At 44.4% G+C, this 27,631-nt stretch overlaps 1 protein-coding gene across 2 annotated transcripts in view; it reads right to left on the reverse strand.

Moving 5' to 3' along the window:
- THBS2 (thrombospondin 2) overlaps nt 1–27,631 on the reverse strand; it is a 542,122-nt gene that overhangs the window by 509,459 nt on the left and 5,032 nt on the right. For both annotated transcript variants that reach the window (XM_069234978.1, XM_069234977.1), the window contains exon 3: nt 25,224–25,780. In XM_069234978.1, coding sequence (XP_069091079.1) covers nt 25,224–25,780 — 557 coding nt within the window. The remainder of the gene's footprint in view (nt 1–25,223; nt 25,781–27,631) is intronic.

Here is a 27,631-nt window from a genome sequence, read left to right on the forward strand (position 1 = left end):
TTACAAACCTCCAAATGGGAATGCCAAGGAATGGAGAAGATCTGGCGCCTTGAACCTACCGAATCCAACCATATCGCCCTCAAGACGGCCATCCGCAAACATCACCAGCTGATCCGCACCTCCAAAAGAATCTACTACAAAAGCCGCATAGACACCAACGCCCACAACAACAGAGAGCTCTTCGGCATCGTCAAAGAACTCTCCAACCCCAGGCCCTGCTCCAACGAACCCACGCCTTCACAGGAGCTCTACAACTCCCTCACCACCTATTTCCTCCGAAAGATCGAAGAAATCCACAACAGCTTCAAAACCCAGACCCACCGGCCTACCATAGACAACCAGGAACCCAACGCACCAAGCAGCACCAACCTTCTATGCGCCTGGACCCACGTCAAGAGTGAAGACGCCATCAACACCATGGCCTCCATCCACTCCGGCTCCCCCTCGGACCCCTGCCCACACCAGATCTTCAACAAGGCCAGCGACATCATCGCCCCCCACCTCCGCGCCATCATCAACAGCTCCTTCAAGACAGCCACCTTCCCAGAGAGCTGGAAACACGCTGAGGTCAACACCCTATTGACGAAATCCACAGCGGACCCAGATGACCCCAAGAACTACCGGCCCATCTCCCTCCTCCCCTTCCCAGCGAAGGTCATTGAGAAAATCGTGAACAGCCAACTATCCCACTTCCTGGAAAGACAGCAAGACACTTGATACCTCCCAATCCGGATTTCGCAAGAACCACATCACTGAGACTGCTCTCATTGCTGCTACAGATTACATCAGGATCATGCTCGACGAAGGCGAAACCGCGGCGCTCATCCTCCTGGACCTCTCCGCAGCCTTCGACACCGTTTGTCACCACACCCTTCAAAAACGCCTCCACAATGCAGGAATCCGCGACAAGGCCCTCGACTGGATCTCTTCATTCCTCTCCAACAGAACCCAGAGAGTCTGACTTCCGCCTTACCTGTCCGAATCCTCCAAGACCATCTGTGGCACCCCCCAGGGATCCTCCCTCAGCCCAACACTCTTCAACGTTTACATTGTTCCTCTCGCCAACATCACACGATCCCACCACATGAACATAGTATCCTACGCAGACGACACCCAACTGTTCATATCCCTCACGAAAGATCCAACAACCGCAAGAAACAACCTCCACAATGGACTTCACACCATCGCCAACTGGATGGAATCAAGCCACCTCAAGCTAAACACAGACAAAACAGAGATCCTCATCTTTGGCAGCAACCCCTCCGCCTGGAACTACTCCTGGTGGCCTACCTCCCTAGGAGCTGCACCCACACCCACCGCTCAAGTACGAAACCTAGGAATCATCTTAGATTCAACACTCAGCATGACCCAGCAGATCAACGCAGTCTCATCTTCCTGATACAACACCCTTTGCATGCTCCGCAAGATTTTTAAGTGGATCCCCGTTGAAACCAGAAAGACAGTCACCCACGCCCTGGTCAGCAGCCGACTGGACTACGGCAACGCACCCTATGCAGGACCCACAACCAAATGACAAAAGAAAATGCAACGTATCCAAAATGCCTCCGCCCGACTCATCCTCGACGTCCCATGCCACGACTGCATCTCTGCCCACCTCAAAGAACTACACTGGCTACCCGTATCAAAGAGGATTACCTTCAAACTCCTCAACCACGCACACAAAGCCCTCCACAACAGAGGTCCGGCCTACCTCAATGACAGACTCACCTTCCACACTCCCCGCCGCCAGCTCCGCTCCGCCAGCCTCGCCCTTGCTTCCGTCCCCCGCTTTCGCCGCACCACCGCCGGAGGAAGATCCTTCTCTCACCTCGCCGCCAAAACCTGGAACTCCCTACCGCTCCACCTACGCCAGACCAGTTCAGGAAACACCTCAAGACTTGGATATTCGACCAGTAGCTCCTCCCCCAGCGCCTTGAGTCACTGACGGGTGAGTAGCACGCTTTATAAATTATTTGACTGATTGATTGACTTACCTTTATTGTTTTCTTACTCTACCAGCGATTCTGCACATACTACACTTGTTTATGGGGGAATCTGTGATTCACATTCCACTTTTTTAGTATATGGTTTGTGTTGCCCCAGACCTATTTTCTCCCATTGCATTCTATAGGATTTCCTACTATTTGCATTGTCCTGTGACTATTTACTTGTCTAATTTTGGTGTCTAGTGTATATATTGTGTATAATACTTACCTCCAGAAGGAGTATAGTCTCTAAGATATTTTGGTACTGTGTCACCCAAATAAATAACTTTATTTTTGGTAACACTGAGTATTGTCTTTACTTGTGCATAAGTACTGTGTAACTATAAGTGGTATTGCATGAGCTTTTCATGTCTCCTAGTTCAGCCTAAGCTGCTCTGCTATAGCTACCTCTATCAGCCTAAGCTGCTAGAACACTACTACATTTCACTAATAAGGGATAACTGGACCTGGTATAAGGTGTAGGTACCCAAGGTACCCACTACAAACCAGGCCAGCCTCCTACACCTACCTTTTCAGTGGGAGCCGCACAACAATTTCTTGACCATAATGGAGGGGTAAAATGTGCTTTCTGAACACTAATCTCCGTTTTTTAATGATTAGTTTTTGTTGCTTTGGAGTAATTTTATTTGTTAAAATACTCTCTATTTTTTCTAAGTTGGTATTGGAATTATTCTAGTGTTGTGTTTTCACTTTATTACTGTTTGAGTACTGCAAAATGCTATATACAGTGCCTCTAAGTGCAACCGGACTGCTTTGTGTGAATCTACCAGAGGGTTAAGCACAGGTTCATTTTGTGACTTGAGTGGTTCATCCTGACAAGCATTGTGACAGTGTTTCAAATATATTTATTTATGTGTGTATGTGCGTAATTAACAAGAAACTTGACCAGCCTGTAGCCAACCATTTTAACCTTGTGGACCATTTACTATCAGATTTGAAGATTTTCCCTGTGGAACATGTTTTAAAGGAAGAACTACTGGACATCAGAGAAAATTTCTGGATGTACCGTTTAAAATCACTGCATCCAGATGGACTGAACTTCACTGACAATACCACTTGATTTCTGCATATCTTCTGCATATCTGAAGAGTTCTTAGGACTGCATTGATTCCACATTCCAATTGGAATATTCACTCATGATGCTTTTTGAAAATCCACCAGTGTCAGCTGTGCAGCCACTGAGCAAACAATCTTGTACTACCTGAGAAGGGCGGAAGCTGAAACATTGTAGTAGAAATATATGTTTGTTCTTTAGTGAGATCATCTGTTTGAGTCACTTATATACGCAAGTAGTTAGTTTTAGGTAGGACTATGTTTTTATAGAAAAAGGGGTTTTGACTTGCTTATATCTTGTGCAGATTCCTCAAAAGGTGCCAAACATTTTACAAAAGAAAGAATGCTGGGGACTTTTATTGTGCACAGAACGTTTCAGGGTTATCCATCAAGCAAGGGTTGAGAAAAAGGGGGATCAAAAACCATGTGTTTCCCACATCAATTCCCGTACCTGAACCCCTGGACAGAATTGCACCAAATGTGGCAGGGGACTGCCACCTCCCCGCGGCTTAAATTATAATGAAGGTGGGGTACCAAGCAGCCCCCCAGCAGTCTCGGGACCACCACCTCCCCGTTGTAGACCCCTGAGCCCCAGGGACCACCACCTCCCTGGGGCGAATAGTACATTGGAGGGGCCCTCCTCGAGGAGCCATAGATGGCCCTGGGGACCACCATCCTCCAGGGCCGGCTCCTGCTATGTCCTGGTGTGCCTGTCAACCAGTTCCCACTTGCAGAAAGCAGAGTATTGATCTGTTTCCCTGCAGACAAATATGTGTGCAGGGAAGCAGATTAAAACATTGCTCCAGTAGGCAGGGAGCTGCTATTTAAAGCGGTTTCCTATCTGTGAGGGCAATGCAGGCTCCCGCAGGATGCAGGGAGTTGGCTAGGACCATGGGGGCCTTGAGGCTCTCCCCACAGTCTTGTCTGTCTCTCTCTCTCTCTCTTCCAGAAAAGAGAGAGAGACTTATTGCAATGGTCACTCAATCCAGTGACGTCAAAGCATCAAACTAGCAAGATGTTTAGCACAAATGTTATACTTTCGTTTTTTTTTTTTTTTTTTTTTTTTTTTTTTTTTTTCGTCCTCATAATTATCACCCATGCTTTGGTAGAGGAAAAATGGTACCGGACGGGGGAAACGTAACCCTTGGGTCGTCCCGTTTGGTCTACGTTTTATTATTCTCCCAATCGTATGCCATCAACCAGGATATACTATTTTCTATGAAACCTAGTCATAACCAAAGCATCGCCCAGTATTGGGTAAGGGGAGTACTAATCATTGGACTTAAGTTGCACGAGGAGGAGACCAGACAGCAAAACAGTAATATACTATTGGTAGACATTTTCCCAGTTCATCCAGAAGTTATCCCTTCTAGAAAGGGGACCTCGTTGTTCCATTATGCACATTCGATTTACAGATATTTGCCAATCCTTAGAACGGGGGGGAAAGGGGTCAACCCATTTACGACAAATTTCTCGTCTAGCCAAAAGTATTAATACAAACAACAGGTGCTCCTGATGTGCTGACAATTTTTGATAATTCATACCCTGTTCACTGACCCCAAACACCACCATAGAAAGATCCAATTTTACGTTCACATTAAATATTATCTTTAAAGTGTTTCCTATCTCCTCCCAATATTCCCGTTATACTTTCGTTTTGCTGGACAGCAGACCAGGGTCACTTCTGGCCTAACGATACAGCTCCTGGACTATCAGTAGAATTGAAGGTTCAAATCCTAGTATCTCATGACAGTGTGTCTGTTTACTTTCTAGTGTTTTGACTGCTAAACATTCCTAGTGATGGAACACTGAAGTCTTTTTTCCTTCAAACTCTGTGAGTTAAATGTCAAAGGTGAGTCTGGACACTGCACAGTAAGGTGTCACCCCTAGCTTAGTGGTTAATATCTCAGACATGCACACTGAAGGTTAAGGGTCCCGTCTAGGCAAGTCTGTGGTCATTTCCTGCTTTAGTTTCTTTTCAACTGTACATATTTAAGTTACATACTGAAAGGTGATCTCACTCTTTTTAATTAACAAAAAAGGTAGTGTGAGGTGGTGGTTGGATTAACGTATATTAATAAAAATTACGTTACAAAAAAAAAAAAAGAATTTCACTGGAAAAAACAAAGGTTAGAGGGACATTATAGTTAGGAAATAGAATTTTTTTTAAATATAGAAATTCAACAAAAAAAATATCCAACTCACGTCCATGCACTGCTTATTACCTCACAAATTACAACCCTCATGACATCTTTGATAACATCATTGATAATATAAATGCAATATTGGCAGTGAAATTTCTCGTGAAAAAACTCTGTAAGGCGGGGCATGAGTTATAGTTACCTTAGGGCATGAGTTATAGTTACTTGAGATAACTCTAACTATAACAGGTGCATTTCTATGGTTTTGTACGTTTAAAAATGTGAGCCTAACTATAACGTACCTGTAACGTTGTTGATTTAAGTAATATATATGTGTATATATATATATATATATATATATATATATATATATATATATATAAGCATTTCTATATTACTGCTGGTTGTCAGTAGGTAGTTAGAGGACCTAGTTTCCATAGGAAAAGCGTTGTTTTTTTTTGTTTGGCTAATAACTTTGATACCATTTGACAGATTTTCACAAAAGATCTCACACAGCCACTCCATTAAATAACAGGGAGGGGCATGCATGGCTCTCTGGTCGATTTCAGCCCTGGGGACCCCATTCTCCGTGATCTAGTCTGATTGTTAAGGGGAGGGGCATATGGCATCGCTCTCAAGGCCCTTTTTTTTTAACCCTGGGAGCCCATCCCCAAGGGACCAGCACTGTTAAAGCTGGGTGTCCGGCCAGGGAGCAGCTACTTATGCTGCTCCGTGCGAGCAAGAGAAATATTTTGATCTAACAGATCAAAAGTCCGCTCCCAGCAGGTGGAGGTCACCAGTAGGTAGATATAGTTAGGACCTAGTTTACATAGGAAAAACAAATTGTAAAGCTAATAACTTCAGTGCCGTTTGACAAATCTTCATGAAATTGTCAAAATTAGTTTGCTACTCAATTCAGCTGCTGTCTGGAAGGTTTTAGGGTGATTCGTCAGGTGGGGGGCCGAGAGAAAGGGGGGGACTCAAACTGCTTTTTCCCCATGAAATTTTCCATAGAGGTTTTAAACATGACTGCAGCCCAAACCGCTAGATGTAATTACACCAAATTTGGCAGAAGGCTAGATCTTGGTCCAAAATGATTTCTTATTGTAATTTGGTTTAAATCTGTTCAGAAGTTTGTAGTTATTAAAGAAAAAATATTTATGTACATCCAGAAATGTGCATCTACTGCAGATCCAACACAGTGGATCCACACACCAACAGCACTGCTGTGATTAGCTGGACACAGTCTGAAAGGAAGGTTCTGGCCACCATTTTGTGTATCAGGACTCAGTCCTGGGGGGAGGGAATAAAAGTTAAAAGTGATAGACGTGGTCAGGAAAGAGGTACCCTGACCCCATGGGACCAATGGAGGGATCTGTGAGGGACACCTTCATGGGCAAGAAAATGCCCCAAAACATTTGTTTGTGGTTGCACGAGGATCCGTGGTTCCTCTGTGTTGCTCAGGGCGGGCTCAGTGAAAATCTGTGATGGATCCACAGATGCAGACCCCAATAAAAATAAAAAAAATACACCCGCTCACATAGCCACACACACTGACACACACCCATTTGCACACTCACACACCCACTTACAGATCAACAAAACCACTACCACACCCAGGCACAAACCCACAAAGCCACTAAATCAATCAATCAGGATTTTTAAAGAGCAGCTAATCTCCCATAAGATTACTCAGGCACTGGGAAACATAGCCGCTGAGGTGTTCAGTCGAACAACCAGGTCTTGAGTCCTTTCCTGAATTCTCAAAAAGATGATGGGGTCCGTAGGTGAAGGGGGAGGCTGGATGCGGGGGTTGATGGAAAGGGAAGCAGAGCGTTGGTGCCTGGATGGTTGGTGGAAGTTGAGGCAGTGGTTGATGTATGCTTGTCCTTGATTATGAAGAGCTTTGTGGGTGTGGAACAGCATCTTACATTTTCAGCTCTTCTAAATGGGGAGCCTTTGGAGCTTCTTGAGAAGGGGTACACTGTGGGTCCATATCGGAAGGTAGAGGATGAGGATGAGTCTGGACATTAATCCTGTATGGTCAATAGTCTCATCAGGAGGTGTGTGATGATTCCTATGTAAAGTGCATTGTTGTAGTCCGGCTGACAGGTCACTAGGGCTTGAGTGGTGGTTCATCGGGTGTTGATGGGGAGTCATTTGAAGATTTTACGGAGCATGCATAGAGTGAGTAAGCAGGCAGAAGAGACTGCCTTGATCTGATTTTCCATGGTGAGCTTGCGGTCCAGGATGATGCCAAGGTTTCCAGTGAAGTCTGTTGGAGTCTGTGCTGGTCCTAGTTCGGAAGGCCACCAGGAGTCATTCCACCAGACGGTGTTGTTTCCAAAGAGCAGCACTTCCATTTTGTCAGTGTAGAGTTTTATGCAGTTGTTTCTCATCCATTCGGCGAAGCCCATCAGGCACTTCTGGAAGTTGGCCTTTGTGGTGAGAGGGCGAGCTGGGTATCATCTACTTAGGATATGATTTTCATTCCATGGGTTCTGATGATGTTGGCCACTCTCACTCATACCCTCACTTACACACCCACACAACAGCTCACACACCCACTCACACACCCACAAAAACACTTGCATACCCAATCACAGACCTACACAACCACTCACATGTGTACTCATATACCCACTCCTACACTCGCACACCCACACATGCCCAGTCACAAACCCATACAGCCACTCACACCTACTCATAGACCCACAGTGTGGGGTCGGATGCATCCAGGGGTGGAGGGGGTTTGGCGGCAGGGCCTGGCAACCCCCCACCACACATGGCTGCAGGCCATGTGCAGCAGCGGTTGGATTAATGTATGGTAATTAAATATTACTTTATGTGAAAAAAAGAGAAATTCACTGAAAAAGGTTACAGGAATAGTTACGGAATAGAAATAAAAAGAACCTTATACATTCACTGAAATACTAAAGGTTACAAGGACGTTATACTTAGGTTCAGATGTTGCACATGCAAAACTATTTACAAACCCAAACACAGACCTACACAACCATTCACACGTACTCATATACCCACTCATACACTCACACACCCACACATAGCCAGTCACACACCCCTACAGCCACTCACACACCCACTAAGAGACCGACAGTGTGGGGTTGGCTGCATCTGGGGGGGTTGACTGCAGGGCCTGGCAACCCCCCACCGTGCATGGCTGAAGGCCATACGCAGCAGCGGTTGGATTAATGTATGGTAATTAAATATTACTTTATGTGAAAAAAAAAGAGAAATTCACTGAAAAACAAAGGTTACAGGAATGTTATAGTTAGAGAATAGAAATAAAAAGAAGTTTAGAAATTCACTAAAAAACTAAAGGTTACAAGGACATTATAGTTAGGTTCACATTTTGCTCATGCATAACTATAGGAATTCAGCAGATATAGTTATACTTATCTCATGAAACTATAACTCATGCCCTAAGGTAATAAAACTTGCACCCTCTCAATGCACTGCTAATTACCCCACATATTGCATCAGTGATGACATTTTCTATATCATAATATCACTGCAAAATCTGCAATAAAATTATTGATGAGAAAACTATCCATGATGGGGCATGAGTTATATAAAATCTTAACCTAAGTATGATGTCCCTGTAACCTTTTTTAATATAAAGATAGATTCAGCATCAAAGCAGTGTTTGACATTCTCCAGGGTGCTGGAGTGTTTCCTTGGATTGTTTGGAAGCACTTTGATCTGGAATGCCTCATGGAACCCAATACCCATTGCTGAGCATCAATGCCACTTTAGCCACTGAGTTGCGGGTGCCCACCTCAGTTTGGCCTAAAGCAATTCCCACCGCCCCAGTAATAGTGTCATCATAAAAAGATACAAGGTATGGGGACGGAATGGTGGAGCACATTGTGGGCGGCATGGGGGCACCGAGTGGAATGTCAATTCCCAACCATTAACCCTGACTGGAATTTGGGAAGGGTAAGGAGAGTGGGTCAGGCATTCCACTCCATAGACATTGTAGCAATAGAGAACAAAATCTTGGGCATGTGGAAAGGCATGTCAGTTGGAGAGGTATGACTTGGAACAGTGTATAGAAGATGGAGGAAACCTGAAGGAAAAAGAGCTAGTAGAAATACATTATTTGAAGATACAAGGAGCATAATGATCTTCTCGGTATTAAGAGGATTGACAATCTGACCCTTAGTGTGAAACAGAGCTTAAGACTACTTTAAAAACTATTTAAATGAAAACTGAGCAAATGATGGGAGAATAGCTTCCTTGAAAAATATCCAGAAGTAAATAGGGTTCCAAAGGTCCTGTGAATCTTGGCTGTACCCACATAAAAACCCTCAACCAAAGCTCGAAGTATGGCCTAATTTAATGTCTAGCACATATGGCACTTCTTTTGCAGGTTGGTCGAGGTCATCGGTCGTAACACTGTGTGCGATGAAAGGTCTCTGCAGCTAGTACAGGGCCACTGCGGGGAACCACTTGTAAACAGCACAGGTAAGCTTAAAGATGGTTCCTTTGGGTCCCTTTGAGTGTCAAGGTTGCAAGGGGTGGGCGACCCTTAAGGCATAGCAGGTTCTTCCTTGCAGGGCACAGAGTGGCCAGGTGCAGAGCAAATCTGTGAGCCAGGAGCTGTGCACAAGGATGTCCTCTGGAGCAGGAGGTAAGTTGGTTCGAAGGCTGTTTGCAGGACAACGGGTGTACTCCTTTTTTAACCCTAGGCAGGCTGTTTTTCTTGGTGTCCGATGTTAACTGACCAATACCAGGGGTATTATTAGGTTTGGAGGACACAGTGCCACCAAACTTTGCAAACTTCCAGGGTTTATCCTCACAGTCATTGGTGTTTTGTTGGGTCCAGCTGCGACTTCTGGTTCGGTAGTTGGCGGCTGGTCAGTGAAGTGACCCTCACTGGCTTACCGGTTTCTTGCTGTTGTAGAATGGTACCCCCACTCTGGAGGGAGTTCTATGGTGGTTTTCAAAGCCTAGAGGTCCTCTGGGGTTCTTTAGAGTTTTTCCAGTTGTCCAGCAGCTCATCAGTGGTCATTGTCGGGTCCTTGGTGCAGCAGGCAGGGTTTGTCACCTTTTCTTTGTTGCAGCAGGTCTAAGGTTCTCGTGCCTTGGTTCTTCTTGGTGCTGGTCTTCTTTTGTCCATCAAATCTGATTTCCTGGTCTAGGGATTCCCACTAAATACTGTATTTAGTGGGCGTTTAAGGGGGAACCTGGTTGTGACCAATAGGTCACCTACCTTTGGGTGGCTATACCTACTAAGTGACCACTTCCTGTGGGGAGGGGTCACTTCCCTATACCTGGTTGGCTATTTTCCCTCCATCCAAGATGGAGGAAAGTGAAATGGAGTATCCACCTCGCAGGCAACACCCCACACCTTCTACCATTTATGTAGTTTCCTGCCTTTGCTCCTGACAAAAGTGGGGGTTTGCCAAGGTGGTGACCATCTGCTGCTAGCAGCAGGCTTGGGGGACGAGTTTCAAAGGTGGTTAGCCCTTTGAAGCTCATCTCCAGAGCAGTGCACATTCCTGAGGGAGGGGATGTTGGCAACTTCACCCAGGAAGGGCTTTGTTCTACAAACCCGGGAGACAGATCTCTTCCCCAAGGTTTGTAGATTGGATGTCTGGAGGTGGCAGGCTGGATAGAACCAGTCAGCAACCATGTCAGGGTAGTTAGCTTTTGCATGGGACACCTCTAAGGTGACCCCTCATATATTTAGGGATAAATCCAATACTGGTACCAGTTTGGATTTATCATTCTGAGTTGTTTGATACAAAACAACCCAGGGTTCAGAGTGGCCATCATGTAGCTAGGAAACTCCTGTTGACCAGTGTCCAGCACATGTATTAAAATGGCTGCTCTGTTTACTCACTATGTCCCAGGTTTACCAAGGGCACAGTAGGGGCATATTGCTCATTCAGCTATGCCCTCACATATATTAGGCTGCACCCTCCCTTAGGGCTGGAAGGTCTGCCAGAGAAGTGTCTTATCCATAGTATATGCAGTGTATGGTGGAAAGGGCACATGGGCAGTGTGCCATGTGATGTTTTGCCTTTTAGGGTGCACCAGGACATTCAGCCTATAATGGCAGTGCTGGGTGCATCTAGATGCATGTCCCTAGAGGGTGGCACAATCAGTGCTGCTGTCTTCAGGAGCCTACCCTTAGTAGCCCATGCCCTGGGTACTTAAGTACCTTTTGCTAGGGACGTATATAGCTAAAAGTGTATCCAATTACCTTTGCAATGCTTTAGGGAAAGAACACTGGCACTGGGAATCTGATGAGCAGGATCCCAGTGCTCTTCAGTCCAAGTTGCATCCAGACGCCAGACAAAAAGTGTGTGGGGGTACTGCAACAAAGTGCCAGTTTCCAACAACATCTGAGGAGACTAAACAAGGAATTACAGCAAGCAAATGTGAAGAAGCTTATTGAGCATTTCAGGTGAAAACTGAAGCATACACTGACTAATTATGAAGAAGAAAGCAAGAACAGAAAAGAGTGGAAATTCATCAGAGACAGACATGACTATCTACAGGGCTGGATCATAACCTAACTTTCAGAAAATATACTATATCAGGAAATCTGGTGAAACAGCACAGGGCAAAGAAAGCAGGAACAACTCCATGACTGAAACCAGATTTGATCTAAGCTCAAGCACTGATGTGTTGTATGGCCAGTGGATGATACTCAGTCAAATCAATAGACTTTTTAGATGAATTTTGCATACTGCACCAGGGAAGATACCTGTGGAGGCAAATGAGAAGATGCCTCAGACGAAGGGGAGGAAACAAAGGAAAAGGTAATTGAGAGGGGGTATACACCAATAGAAAAGACACAACACCACATGGGAAGAAAATTAAGGATTTGAATTAGAACAAGAAATGAATGAGTCCGGTGAGAATACAGAACTATAATTTAACAGCTTAGAATTTGGCAATGCAGAAAGATCTATAGTGGAACCTATGTCTTTCAGTTTGTCCATACACTGAATATGATTTTGGTATCATTAGAAATGATTTGTACATATTTGTCAGGAAACTAAAATTAATTCTCTTTTCTTTGCCTCATCTAGGCCCTCTATATATCTGCACAAGGCATTTCCCTTGTGACTCATTTGGTCTAGAAATTTGTAAATAGAGTTTAACTCTTATTTGTGGTTTGGATGTTCTCTGTATTTTCCACTGGCACACCTAAGCCCAAATGGGCAAGCAGTTAAAACTGCAGCTCCAATTTTTTAAACATAATACGCTTTGAGTCTTATTGCCACCCTTTAGCAGATGTTAATTTGAGCAACAAAAATGTATATTTTGTATTACAATGAGCATCCATCCACAGAAAATTGATGCATCATGAGAATATTTGTCAGTCTGTTTTCAGTTTTCATGAATGATAACTTCTTAACAGTCAGGTTCTTTTATGAGTATTGTAACAAATTTATGACATGACTTTTGATAACATAATTAAAATCTCACTAAGGGGGGCGGAGCCAAGATGGCGGCGGACTAGGAGCACCATCATGGAGCTCCGTCATCAGATCCAGGCCAGGAGCAGCTGAAACAGAGTGAGAACCCGTGGTTCTGGTGGGGGCCACGGAAGACACTCTGGTCTCCATTGGAGGCATTTGTGGCCCCAAGGGGAGATGCCCGGCGAACTGAGTCGGAGCTGCGGAGTTGCAGAGCCGCAGATAAGATGGCGGACGCACCAGCCATTCGCGGATAGACCGGCCAGGACAAGAGATGGGTGGTCCCAAGCCGCGGGGGCCCGAAACTTGGCCCAACAGGGCAGTGGGGGAGAACGCTCCCCGCCTAATGATGCAGAGAGGAAGCAGAGGTAGGCATCATGAGTGCTGGAGCAGGGCTGTCACCGGGCAGTAAGAGAACGCCGCTACAAGTGGATGGGTGCGGCGCAGTGACGTGGCGCCTTCCCCCCAAGACTGGAGAAGTAAACCCAGGTGAGTGGGAGCCAATGGAGTGCCGGACCGTGCCACAGAAGGAGATGCGCACTAGAATGGAGGGGCATAGCGACGGCACAGTGGTCCTCGCCCTGTGAGGTGGAGACAGGTGAGGGGCCCGGGAGGCCTTCCTGGGTCCCCCTTGTGGGGCAGAGAGGCCCTCGAAGACCACGACAGACTAGCTGGTGGGGGAAGCAAGATACCAGGTGCCCAGCCAGTTGAAGGGGACATGCGAGTGCAGGTAGCATATGGAGGTGCGTGGAGAACGTAGATCTGACCGGCATGTGAGTGAAGAGGCCACGTCATAGGATGCCTGGCGATGCAGATGGATGGGTGGTCCTCTCCATTAGGATGCAATAGCTGAACTGATGGAGAAGGAATACACCTCTTAGCTGAAAGCGGAACTGGGAGAGACCCTCATCGAAAGCAGAGCACTGGTGGCCTGAGGACAGGATCTAGAGGTTGGGGGGAAAACAGCTTTTTGTACTGACGACACTGCCTGGGGTGGCTAAAGAAAAAGCGCCTTCAATCAGAGGAGAGGCATCATTCCCCCGGGAGGTGATGGCGACACAAAGACAATGCAAGAAAGACAGTAGGCTGAAAGACCTCTTTGCTAAAACCCCAGCGAAAAAGCAGGAACCCACTAATGGTGTGGGGACGGACCCCGGGGGGCCAACAATGGTGAAGCGGGGGGAGGAAGATGCCAACCCAGTGATGAAAGCCTTTATGAAGCAACTATTTGGGGTGCTCTGTGAACATATCCCTACCCTCCGGCAGGAGCTTGCCACAACTGTCAAAGAGCTCAAAGGAGAGGCTGCGGAGTTGGGTCAACGGGTGGATACAGTGGAACGCACCTGCGACGCACAGTAGGAAGAACCAGACTGCCACAGACAAGAGATTATCGCTCTCCAAGACAGCAACCGGGACTTGAAGTATAGACTTGAGGACCTGGGGAATTGGTCCCAGCGATCCAACATCCGCATCAGGGGAGTGCCAGCACAGGCATTGGCAAGACTCCTGGAAGACTTTGTGATCCATCTGTTCAGGCAAGTGGCACCGGCTCTTAAAAGACCAAGACATTATATTGGACCGCACGCACAAGACTGGACGCCCATCCCAATCCCCAGGACAGCCACAGGATAGGCTCACATGCCTTCTCTACTATAAGCAGAAGGAGCAAATCTTGAAAGCGGTCCGTGACATGAACGCTATTGACTTCGAAGGCCACAAAATATACTTGTTCCAGGTTTCTTTCTTCGCTGACTCTGCAGCGCCGGCACGCTCTGCGGCCTGTCACAGTTATGCTTCAGGGAAAAGGAATTCGCTACGAATGAGGTCATTCTTTCCATCTACAATTTGTTGGGCAGAATGAGATGTACATTATACGCACGCTGGAAGAGGCCGAAGCCCTTCCGGACATGGACTTGGAGCAGAGTAAACCCCTTCCTGGGAGCTCAGAGGAGACCTCACGGGTGACACCTGGGAATCGTGGTTGCGTAGCTCAACAACTGAAGAAGAAACTCCCCAAACCATCTGAGAAGGGAACAGGAGGGAAAGAGAGGACTTGCTCCGCAGTCTGCGGCACCGTGAGGGCCTACCTGAGACAGGACCAGAACCCTAAAACCCGCTCAGTGCCGGTGGATGAGGAGGTCTTAACAATGAAGCACATGGCCTTCCCTCCTTATAGCTGAGCTTCCCCAGTGCGAAAAAAATCGAAGGACGGGGTGCGACATGTGGCAGCTGCAATAAGAACATGGATAAGAGGAGACGGCGGAGCTCCTAGGGTGGAGGAAGACTGCTGAAAAAGAAAAGACTTGGTACATTCAGATGTACCCCCCCCAAAGGGCCTCCATGTGGTTCCTAGGCAGGGAACGAGTTGTATTTACACTGTTATATTAGGTTGGCTAATTGTTAGGTTGAACGCACTCCCTGTGCCTCATTTTCTAGTGCCATATCTGGCACCATTAGTAGCCGGAATATTTAGCAGTAAGATGGACCCCTGAAGGCCCACCCACTTTAATTTCCATAACATGCAAGTCGGTCAATGTAATTAGTCTTAATGTCAGAGGCCTCAACTCTCCAGTGAAGAGGCGAGCTTTGATAGCAATGCTCAGGGAAGCCAAAGGGGATATATGTTTGATACAAGAGTTGCACCTGCTGAGAACAGACTGGAAGAAACTGCGAACAAGAAGATTTGACAGACAATACCACTCATCAGGACCTGGGAACCAGGCGGAGTGGCAATATTGCTAGCAACGCATTTCCCAGGGAAACTAGTGGGCATACAGGCTGAGATTAATGAAAGGCTTATATCCCTGTGCATAGACATACTTGGGCATAGCATCACGGTAGCCTGTATTTATGGCCTTAACGAGCATCAAAAGGAGTTTTTAGGAGAGGCCATTGGGCGGGTGCTGGTTACGGCTGACACGGACATCCTAAAGGGGGGGATTTTAATATAGTCCCCGACACTCACGTTGACAGATCAGCGCAGCAATATGGACAGACAGGGGCCTACTCAGTGGTCTTTCGGAGGTGGTTGGAGGAGGGTGGACTGATGGATGTTTGGCAGGCACATAACCCGACACAGAGAATATACATTTTTCTCGGCTGCGCACCAGACTTTTGTAAGACTTGACCTCTTTCTGGCCACCTCAGGCCTACTACACGCAATCACTCATTCAAAAAATTAGAGTGGCCTCTATGTCCGACCATGCTCTGATCACATTATGACTCACACTGTCGAACCCAAGCAGGAGAATACGGATATGGCAGCTAAATACTAAGCTTCTTGCAGATGAAGAAGTGCATACAGAAATAAAGGGTAGAATTGCATCATACTTAAGCATTAATGACTCGCCAGAGACCCCAGTGGCAACAGTCTGGGAGACATTGAAGGGTGTGGTTAGGGGTCAATTTATAGATATTGCAACACGCTCTAACACACTCAGGAGGGAGAAGCGACAACAGTTACAGGTCAGGATAAAAGAGCTGGAGGGGCAACACAGGGTAAAGGGCGTGCAGGAAGTGAAGCAACTACTTGTGGCGACTCGTAAACAATTGGAAGCACTAGACATGGATGGTGCGGAATACGCTCTTCTGCACACCAACCAAATGTACTATGTGAGGGGGAGAATGAGGCAGGGCGACTCTTGGCACACCAGCTGCGTGCACAGGTAAATTCAGTACAGATACAAAAGGGCAAAAGGGCGAGGTCACTACAGATGAGAAGTTGATCCTGAAGGAGTTTGAGGATTTTTATACCTCCCTTTACACAGCCGAACAACTAGATGATGGGGTAACAGCAAGATTCTTAAGATGCAATATCCTGGCCCGACTTCCCAAACCGCTAGTCAGCGTGTTAGACAAGGATATTACCCCTGTTGAGGTTTCAGTGGCTATCCAGTGACTCCGCACGGGCAAAGCACCTGGTCAGGATGGGCTTGGGGCAGAGTTCTGCAAGCTTTTTGGAGAACTTTTGGCTCCAGTGTTGAAATGGCTGTTCAGCAGCTTTTCCTCTATGGGACTGCTAACCCAGTCGATGCGGATGGGTACCATCCTGAAGCCTGGTAAGGATCCAACCTAATGTGCGTCCTATCGCCTGATTACATTGTTGAGTGTAGACGCTAAACTTTTTACTGGCATTCTGGCGTATAGACCAAGCCCCCATATGCAGGGACTGATAGACCCAGATCAGATTGGGTTTATTCCAGAGAGAACATGTGCGGACAACACTAGGAGACTTTGTCACCTTTTAGATAAGGTGTAGCAGGCCAGTATCCCGTTGATATTACTTTCTATCGACACGGAGAAGGCCTTCAACCGTGTTCACTGGGACTTTCTATTATGAGTACTTCCCTGTTGTGATTTGGGACCGCTATTCTGTGAATGGGTGCAGAGTAATTACAGTCTTCCCCAGGCCAGGGTGAGCATAGTTGGTGGTCTATCTGAGACCTTTTCTATTGCCAGGGGGGCTAGACAGGGCTGCCTGCTATCACTGCTGCTGTATGCCCTATACATGGAACCTTTCTCTGAACACCTACAGCAAAACCAGGACATCAGTGGTATCCCAATTTGGGGGGGGGGGCAGATCTCATAAAATAGCACTATATACAGATGATGTTCTGCTCTACTTGACGCAACCGAAAATATCACTTGTAGCAGTGATAAATGAACTGCAGGCCTTTGGCAGGGTGGCAGGTTTCAAGACTAATCTGTCTAAATCCTCTATCCTTAACTTGACGGTGCCAGAAGCGGACGCAGAAGCACTGCGACCCCTCTTACCATTTGTTTGGGCCCAACAAGAAGTACAATACTTGGGCTTACAAATCCGCTCCACACCAGCCACTACAGCGGAATGTAATTATGCCTCCCTACTGAGCGAGGCCCGTGGGGCCTCGCTAAGTAGAGAGGGTGTGGCCTCCCATGGTTGGGACGCATTGCAGCTGTGAAGATGATACTTCTACCTAAAGTGATGTTCATCATGCAGACCCTCCCACTACAACCCACGCCTAAGGTAGATGCTATGCAGAGGCTGATATGGGACCTCATCTGGGCAGGGAAAAAGGCGAGAATGGTACGAGAACAGACCTATTTGCTGCAGTCGGAGGGGGGCTGGGAATCCCCTACCTGGTTGGGTACTATCAAGCTGCCCAGCTGAGATACCTGGTGGAATGGTCTCAAGCTAGCACTGAAAAGCACCAGTGCTTTATAGACCAGGCTATTGCAGGACTACACATCTGGAAGGTCCCCTGGCTCTCGAGAGCATGCCGCCCACCGGGTGTTTATGTATCTCCGGTTCTGCGAGCCACCATGGAGGTATGGGACAAAGTGCAGATATGTAAGGCCCTGTTCTTGCCCATACCCACTCAAACGCCGATCATTTGCAATCTGGACTTCCCCTCAGCACTCAAAGGGTCCTCGTACCAGTCCTGGCAGGACTCCAATTGTATAAGAGTTGGGGACTTGTTCGATGTGCAGGGGATCATAGATTTCCCTCAACTCCGAGAGGTATATGGTCTTCCTCAAGAAACTTACTGGCAGTCTTTGGCGACCAGACACTGGGTGTTATCTCTGACAATCCGACACCATGCAAGTAGACCCTTTCTCCCCTTTGAACGCTGGCTCCTGACGTGTTCGACAGATAAGAGGCTTATCTCGGATATCTATGTCTTCCTGACAGTGCTGCCAAACTTACCCCTGACTCCTTCGAGGCATAAGTGGGAAGCTGATTATGACCGTGCCTTCAGACAGGGAATGGCTAGATGTGCTAAACTGAGCACGCAAAACTGCTTGCAACATGAACACCAAGGAATTATTCTTGAAAATGGCGCACTACTGGTATTATACTCTGGCGCGAGTAGCCTGATGGAGGAAGGGCGCCAGGGACCTCTGCTGGTGGGGGTGTAGAAGAGGGATACACTTGCACATATCCTATGGAAATGCCCACACTTAGTCCCCTTTTGGGAGAACACTTTGAAATATTATAAACAAAATATATGACACACCCGTACCACGTTTCCCTAGGTGTATCTTACTAGGACTACCGAACCCGCAGACATACCGTCACAAGGCCCAGAAAAGTAGATCCATTACAATGGCAATCGGCGCCGCTAAACAGCTGCTTTTTGCTCGATGGGGTACAGAGGTGATTCCCTCACATACTGACTGGCTACTCAAGTAGTGGGACATATTGGGGATGGAAAAGCTGATAGCCACAGGATCCCTGCCCAACTTTGATAAGATATGGGGCCCCTGTATCTCTTACCTCACAGATGAGTTAAGGGAGCTGACATTCCCGTGCTACTTGCACGTCTGTCCTTGACTAGCTCAGATGAAGGCCGACCATGCGACAGCTACGACATAAGATGGATATGTGGCCTAGGTGGGGGTGCGGGGGGGCGAGCAGGCTCTACAGCCATGTACAGATATAGGTATGGGGGGCACTATGTTTGGTTTCTTGTTTCCTTTTTTATTTTATATCCAGTGGTTGTAGGTGGAATAGTTGTATGAGACAAAATGTTAATAAATAGTTTTAATCCTAAAATCTCACTGATACTCAAGATTACAGTACATTGGTTATGCAGTAAATTCACACTGAATAACTTTGGAAGAGCGATTTGATTATGAGGCTGGTCCCTAGTACATGGTACAAAAGCATATCCTGGTCCTGTAAGTTAAATGTCACTAGTGGACTAAAGCACATATTATAAAAAGACTAAAGTGACAATGCAAACCATGTCCTTGGGTCTGCCCTTGTAGCCCGGGTAGGCAGTTTTAAAATTACCAATTCAAACTAGCAAAATAAACCATTAACCAGACCTAAACCTTCCTTTTTGATATTTATGTCACTTCTAAGGTAGGCCCTACAGCTCCTTAGGAAAGGGTGCATGGTTTTTAAAAAGTAGGACATGTATATGTTATGTTTTATATGTCCTGGCAGTGAAAAACTGCCAAAGCCTTTTTTCACTGTAGCAAGGCAGGCTCTCCCATAGGAAAAGAGTGGATTACATGATAACACTTAAAAGTGCCGAACTTCAGTTTGGGAGCAGCTAGGAAAAGATTCAAGGAAGTATTTTAATAGTCATTTAAACCCAATTTAGTGGTCAAGTCAGATTTTATATTACTATCTTGCAAAAATAACAATTTTTTTAGAAAATGGCCATTTTCCTGCCTAAGCCAAGTGTTCACTGTCACTCAAGAGCTGAAGAGCTCCTTAATGAGGTGTGCGAGCTCCCAGAGCGGAGACAAAGGGAGCCCGGCTGACCTTTCCTTGACAGAATGAGCATCTGGGATATACCCAGGAAATTAATTACCTTCAAATGATACCAGCCCTATCACTGGCAGATATAGCTCACTCCTGGGCCTGCCTCCTCTAATGTCTTGCTCGGCAGGGAGGCACTGCTTACAGAGTCATCAGAACTTGTCTTATGTGACCACAAGGGGAGGATTGCCTGTTATCATAGCCATACCTTTGGGTGGGCACTGGGAGCTCTGTACAGAGGAAGAAAAGTTTTGCCATTTTAGCTTTATAGAAGAGCATTGTGGGACGGTTTACAGTAAAATACACAGGAAGTGCTGCAAGAGTGGGTAAGGTCACCCCTGGGTCCTTTTACTCCATTAGTTAGAGAGTGGCTAGGAGTGTCCCCCATCCACAGGCTGACATTGGGCATAGATGTGGCATCCCCAGTGCCCTCTATGGAACCCTCTGGACCTGTGGAAGACAGAAGAAGAGCTGCACCAGCTGTCTCTGACCTGTAAGGAGAACACTAAGGGTTGGAGCTGTTCCCACTCGCACACAAGACTGAGAAGTGGACTCCAAAAGTGTGTTGGCTGGCCTCCTATTAAGCTTCAGAGACACAAAAGCTACAAGAAGACCTCTTTTCTGAGAGAATCCAGCTGATCAGTTAAAACTGGACCTGCCTGAGACCATGCTGGTGGCTTTTACTGAATTCAGTCCTCACCTCTCAGTGGTGTCCATAAAGTCCCAAACATCATCTTTTAACTGTGTACCATGGTTGGCACTGGAAATGTTCTCCATTACGTGATGTCTCTCGTTGATTAATATTTGTTCTTTATGCAGTCATATATTGTAATGGCACAGCTACGTTAACTTGTGTGTAAATATTTAACTACGTATCTTTATTAGGCTGTCAGAATAGATTCAGAAATATTTATTGACGTAATCCTTACATTATTTTCAATTTTCAAATGAACGCTATGGAATTTTCACCCTTAAATGTGCATGAATAATGTTCTGCCAAGAGAAAGCGTTGTAGTCACGGACAAGTTTATTTCAGTGTTCATGTTTTCAATTCATAGATATAAGGCAGTGCGGGATTGAACTCTGCATTGTACATCTGCCAAAATGGAGAAATATGCAATGGTATTGGCAGATTATTTGGTGCGTTAGTGTACACTGGTAAAGAGCTACCAGAATGACGTTTACAGTTACATGTAACATTCTGACATGGTTTAATATTATAAAATCTTATCAATCACGGCCACTATTTGAAATTAAGGTTACAAATACATCTATTCCTATTGGAACCCATTTTAATAGAACTGCTATATTCAAAATTATTGAAAATTATTTCAGAACTCCCAAATGAGAGTGACTTTAAAACCTACTGCATATATTGCAAGAAAGCAGTTTATTCTAGATAGAAATTAACTAAAATATTAATTATTTTAATGGGAAGCTCATGCTGATTTTATCAACACTAATCTAAAACAAAAGGACTCAACATAAATTGATCATGTATGCAGTTCTCATATCTTATGTATTCTTTATGATGCTTTTGACAGAGAAATATTAGTTACTGGTCTGTGGATTTCATATAGAACAAGTGTTTGTATGTTGGCATTCGGGAGATGTTTCTCAACAAATTGAAGAGCAAAGGCAGTAATCTTTGGAGACCCGAGAATGACAAGTTGCTCACTAAAGGACAAGAGAATAACTGACTTTACATTTGCAGATAATCCACAAATGTGATGTTTACAGATCGCAGGAGCCTGTGCCTTTCAGCTAATATCTATGGTACATAGAGCTGCAATTTTCAAAGATAAGTAATGAAACCTTTAACACATTAAATCATAGTGTGAACGGAATCCACTCTGACACTGGGAAAATTCCCTCAAATCACATAAATTACATTCCTATTGCAAACGAAGATACACCAAACAATTTAAGCGTTGAAGACACAGTCTGTGCCACATGTCTTTTAGTTTGCCTTTCAAGTAACTGAACAGTCATGGCTATCACGCAGATCACATTCTTTAAGTACAGTAGAGCTGGTTGCTGGGTAAACCAATGGCGTGGTAACTCTTGATCTTTCGCTCAAGTGTACAGATATAATCTAAATCTGATTGAAGTTCTTTCTGGTCGTTTTTATTTATCAGATGAGGAAGCCTGTAATCTCCTCCGTGCCCTTCTTCCTTGTCCACATAAATTGGTTAAAAAAACTCATTGATGAAAGAAGCAACATACATTGCTTATCCCGATTGCTTTATCTGTCTGTGGTTCGCCAATATTGATTTCAACCTACATATTATCCTAAAAGGACCAATTTAATGATATAAAGTGCATGTACTGCAATTCACTGTAATACGTTGTTGTTTATTGGGCGACCAAAACTGCACTTGCAGGCACTGCGTCATTGATCAGCATAAAAATAGATAATTCACCAAACTGCCTATTACAATGGCTGTGCCTTTGTTTTTTCCTGAAATTGGTTTGAGGAGAGGCCACAAAAGCCTGAAAAAGAAACATCCCTGTTTGAAATTGAATTCACCATAAAAAAATAACCACTTGTCGATTATGAGCAAACAATTAATGGTATGTTAAGGAGGCAAAAAATGATCGACAGGCTGGGCATAGTGTGGTATTACGGTCCCACTCCTGCAGCTAACAGCCAGGCATTTTGAATTGTTTCTTTCAGGCACCACCTCACAAAGCTGGAATTAGAATAGTTAGAGATCTACATCTGTACATTATTCCCGCTTTACATAGTATGCTTAAGGGCTTACACTCAAGGACAGTTATTAATACTTACAAATTCAAAATGTTTAAGCTTGCCTTTGGAAAATGATGCTAATTTCTCAAATTCCACGTAACACTGTATAGTCTCTGCATTAGTACATTGAAAGACGGTGCCCAAGCTTGAGCAGCACATTTTCTGTCAATGACATTATTATCTAGGCTCTTTGAAGAAATCCATTGAAAATTCGCCAATTTCTCCCAATGTTTTATTGAGGTTTTATTACAATCGATCTAACATTTATTTTTTATCATTTTCCTTATTAATACTCCCCAGTAAGTGGCAGTGGCAAAAGCAGAGTTTTGACCATAGATCACACCGTTCAAAGTATTAGCTAAAAATCAAGTTCATGTTCCTGAATAACATAAACACCCATCAAAAATGATTTGAAAACTCTGTTAGGGTATGTGCATCTTTTGGCATACAGTTATAAAAATGTTGTTTCCATTACCTGACGTTTAATGTATTACCTAAGCAAAACTAGTAAACTCATAAACACAACAAGGCATTCCTTGACTACATTAGATCCTTGCTACCACTGAAACTCCAGGAACCCTGCTAGTTCTCCGTAAACAGTTTTCATCTGAGAAATATAGTAGCGATTTTCAAATGAAATTGAAAATAATGCCCTCAGTATGCCACCATCACGCCTCTTCTAAAATAAACTCTTAACTATCAATATCCAGCCTGTTCACGACCGATCCATAACCAATCCCATACTTTAAAAAAATGAGAGCACTGTAAGTCATAGCAGGACAAGGTATAAATGACTGGACATTTTAGAAATAACTTAAAGTTGGGGTTCATGAAAACGCTTTTGATTTCGAGGACTAATGAGGAATCCACAAAAGAATCCAACAGTTGAACTTCCACTGCCACAGTACCCTTATGATTCACCTGTTTGATTTTGCATTTCCTCCAGATAGTTGAGGTTTTTTTTGTTTCTCATCCACCTCGAAAACCTAGCCTTTGCAGAACAGTCATAAAGGGTTGAGACTGGGGCTTCAAACTGAACACTCTTGTTGGTGTTAGGGAAAGTCTCCTAAAGTCTTTGGGTAGTAATGCTTTGGTATCCTGCTGAATGTGAGAATGCCGTTTGACCCTATTAGCCCTGGTGTCATTTTCAAACAACTAGGAACATAGATAAAGGTTTCCTGAAAGCCTGATACTTGTCTTTAACAATTCATTCTTAATCGAATGCAGCCATTCTAAATATTACTCCAAGATCAATTGTCTCAGCAACATGTTAAATATTACTGTGAGACCACCACTAATGGCATCACATAATTCAAGACAAACTAAAATGTACTAATGACACATAGATGTGCTCTGATTGGACAAAAGAAGCAGAAGTATGTTGCCTGCCAAGATGTAACAACAGAAATTCCATGTTGTACTACTTGATGACAATATGGGCATGGAAAGAAAATATTTTTACAGCAAAACTTTGAAGGATGGAGACATTTATTAATAAATCATTATCATATCCCATCAAAATGATTTGTTGGGTTGTCTCTCTTGGTCCCCTTCCCCTCAGAACCCAAATTATGCAGAATTTCGGTCGCATTCAAACATCATCTTGCACAACTTGTGTAAGCTACTGGCTAAGGATTCTAATCAGAATACTCTCAAAGTCTTCAATAAAAAGTAGATTGGTCTGAGTTTTCATTTTACCTAAAGTTTTATGTTTTTTTACGGAAACAGTCTCCTTGCTGCCTTCATGAGCACTGCAAAACAAAGTCCTTTTCCAAATCACAAGATCCCATCTAAGCAACATTCATGTCAAATCTCTTTGTGAATACTATAAAATATACTTAGTAATACCAACAAAGCATTCAGTAACAATTAGTTTAATCCAGTCAGAGCAGAATAATTCTGGGGTACAATCATCAAGATGTTCTGGCACAAACTATGAATTAAATGCCCACAGTCTGGAGGATGGAGGCCTGAACTGTCTACCCATACTTCTTGAAACAGTCTTGTATAACCCTGAATGTCACCTCACATTCAAAAAGCAAATTAAAACTCTCCATTACCTAAAAGCAGTCTCAAGCCACACATGCAGAACAGAGACATCCTCTACTAATGCTCTTTTTATCTGACTGCCAGAGACGCTGCTTTGATGACCTCCAATATGCTGCAAGTCATCAAATATTAACCAGTATAACACACTGTATATTTCTAGAACCACTCCAGAAATATCACTATTTGCAGCATTTTATGAATCTGTATATTGAGTAAGAAGTTCGGCCAAACTGACTAGCTCAATACTTCTCCAAATTATGTATAGAACCTTAAATTAATAAACTTTCAACACAATCTATCAACTGTCTCACAGAGGCTTCTGGGTCAGTGATGTGATAATGATAATGTGTTATTAACTTTATCTCTTTAGTTAAATCAACGTTTCCTATATAAGCAAATTCAATATGTATTCATATTATTCTTTCACACATTTCTATATACCATCCTGCTTCCTCTTCTCTCACAGTAGATCTTTTAACACAGCCTTAGTTAGACATCTTCTTGATTACTTACCCGGAAATGGTTCTCTCTAATGGACCCTTTCGCAACAAACATCCGACTGTTGTCAGCAATCAGGTGATCATAGAAAGGTTCCTCCAAGGGGAAACTATCAATGAGGTCGCAGCCAATGTAGAGATTGTAACTATCCCCCGTCACTTGTATTGTGATATTCTTCCATTGAGAGTCAGCGATGTCTACATCCTCCAAGGATATCATATTCTGGGAGCCATCAATCCAGTATATAAGGTCCATGGTGTTGGCTCTTCCATTGGAAACAAGCTCAAACTGCCTCTGGGTGAGCTCTGGGCCCTCCAAAGCCATAATAGTCCCCCTAGATTTTCTGTCCTGCTTCACGCAGGCTGTAAGTATGAACCCTTCATTCTGTTGCATTAGATAAATAATCCTTTTGAGAATGTCCTTCTTTACTGGGGGTATGTGATCAAAGCGAATGAAACGGTAAGCTGGGGAGCTGTGGTCTTGGCCACGAAATAGTTTTGCCCCTACGGTCTTCCTGTTTATGTTACTGACTTCGAATAAATCAAAGGTAGTCTCATCTTCTTTTTCGCCATCTGGCAATGGCAGAAAAACAGAAAATTAGAAAGAACAAATACAAGTGCAAATGATTCTTTAAAGCACACTGTTCTGATCAACTTGAACAAAGTAAGTAGGTGTACGACAATTGATGTGAGAAAACATGATGGTGAAGTGGAAGGCCTGATTTATGTATCTCTCAGATTCAAACCCAAGACTTAAGTTTATGTCACGTGAAGTTACACGATAGATTGGGCTTGCCATTGCCAATTTATAGGGAAACATGCATTTTTTTAGATTAAAATGTTCAAATAAATTCTCGTGGAAAAATATGTCTTGATAGTGTAAAGTAACAAAAGAATAAAAAATGTGCCCTTGTCTAAAGGATGACTGGTCTTTCACGCCATGAAATATGTGGGTATATATTCGAAGGTTAAATAAACGTGACCTTTTGGTTGCTTAATAGCGCTTTGAATAACGTCCCTGCCATGTAAGTATGTGGGGAATAGGGGATTTGAGCCTAATCTGTAAAAGGATTGCCCCAGTCCGAATTCTTCGGTCACTGGCCAATAGTGTGTGTAGTTTAACCGCAAGAGAAACTGACAAATCCGTTTTCGAGCCTTTCCTGAAGTGGGGGTGATTTCGTTCTGCCCTCTGGTTTAGTTCAGTGTTTTCCAACCCACTGCTTACACCGTGTCTATTGTCAATGGTTATCAAAACCACCTTTGCATTTAAAGGAATACTTTGATTGAATGAGTTGATATAAATGTAAAAGGAATATGTTGTAATAGTTAAGGGTGGCATTATTATGTTCCTAATTTTATCTTGAAATCCACGAAAAGACACGAGTATCCTGGTGCACACTGGCAGCTAATTAAAAAACAACGTTCACTTTTAGTGTAAAGGCACGCATCGTATTTCACGGTATAACTACAGTGCTCGTGCACGCTCATAGGCATCAGTGGGAAACCAAATGTGACTAAAATGACTGGCGGGCATTCGCCTGACATTCATTTTGGCAGGCATAAACAAATTCTCTAATGAGATGTAGACATATAATCTCATAATTGCTGTTTTAAGCAACGTATATTTGCCTTTTCTCTCATTGTTCCACCTATCACTTACCCCACAAAATCAAAATGGATTTACGTGTGCCAAGGTAAATAAAGAGCACTTGGAGGGGAAATATCTGGTGGTAAAGGTTTCCTATAGCTAAGGGGACAACACAGAGCAGCCTGTGACTGGGACTGTCTTGAGAGTTACGGCGGTGGCGCACAATGTCCCAGAGTGCATGTTTTGGACCGTCCGGATGACCTCATAACACGCCCCACTTTTCCTCTGGGCGCCTTTCTAGGAGGTCGAAAGTGCTGCCATCAAAGGCGCGCGTTTTTTTTCATTTTATGAATGGCCATGAGTTATCACAGTGGCAAGAACCCAGCCCTGTGATTTCACAGCCAAGGCCTCAACCACCGCATTGGCACAATCCGCTTCAGTGACGACTACTTCTAGAAACAAAGCACCATCACTCCAGGCTTTACATAACAATGATACATCCACGAAACGCAGTTTTGCATAATTTCACCGAAGGAGTCATGATTTTCTACACAAAATTAATTGCCTTAAGTGTTTGGGTAATCTTTATTTCTCTTCAAAGGCGTTTAGCGTGACGTGCCTAACTTGGAGATGTCACAACCTGTTTTGCTACTCCCTTAAAATAAGAAAAATCTTACACGGGCAGTCAGCGTCTGACTGGTCCACATGCAGGGACACTGGCATTATGCAGTAGGGGAGCATCAAATTTTGCAGGGGAGTAGAGTAAATTATGAACCAAGGAAAGGCAAGTCATGTGGCATAACATTTTTTTATACTATTACTTTAATATTTATAAT

Source organism: Pleurodeles waltl, chromosome 5 (assembly GCF_031143425.1).
Source record: "Pleurodeles waltl isolate 20211129_DDA chromosome 5, aPleWal1.hap1.20221129, whole genome shotgun sequence".
Taxonomy (NCBI): Eukaryota; Metazoa; Chordata; class Amphibia; order Caudata; family Salamandridae; genus Pleurodeles; species Pleurodeles waltl.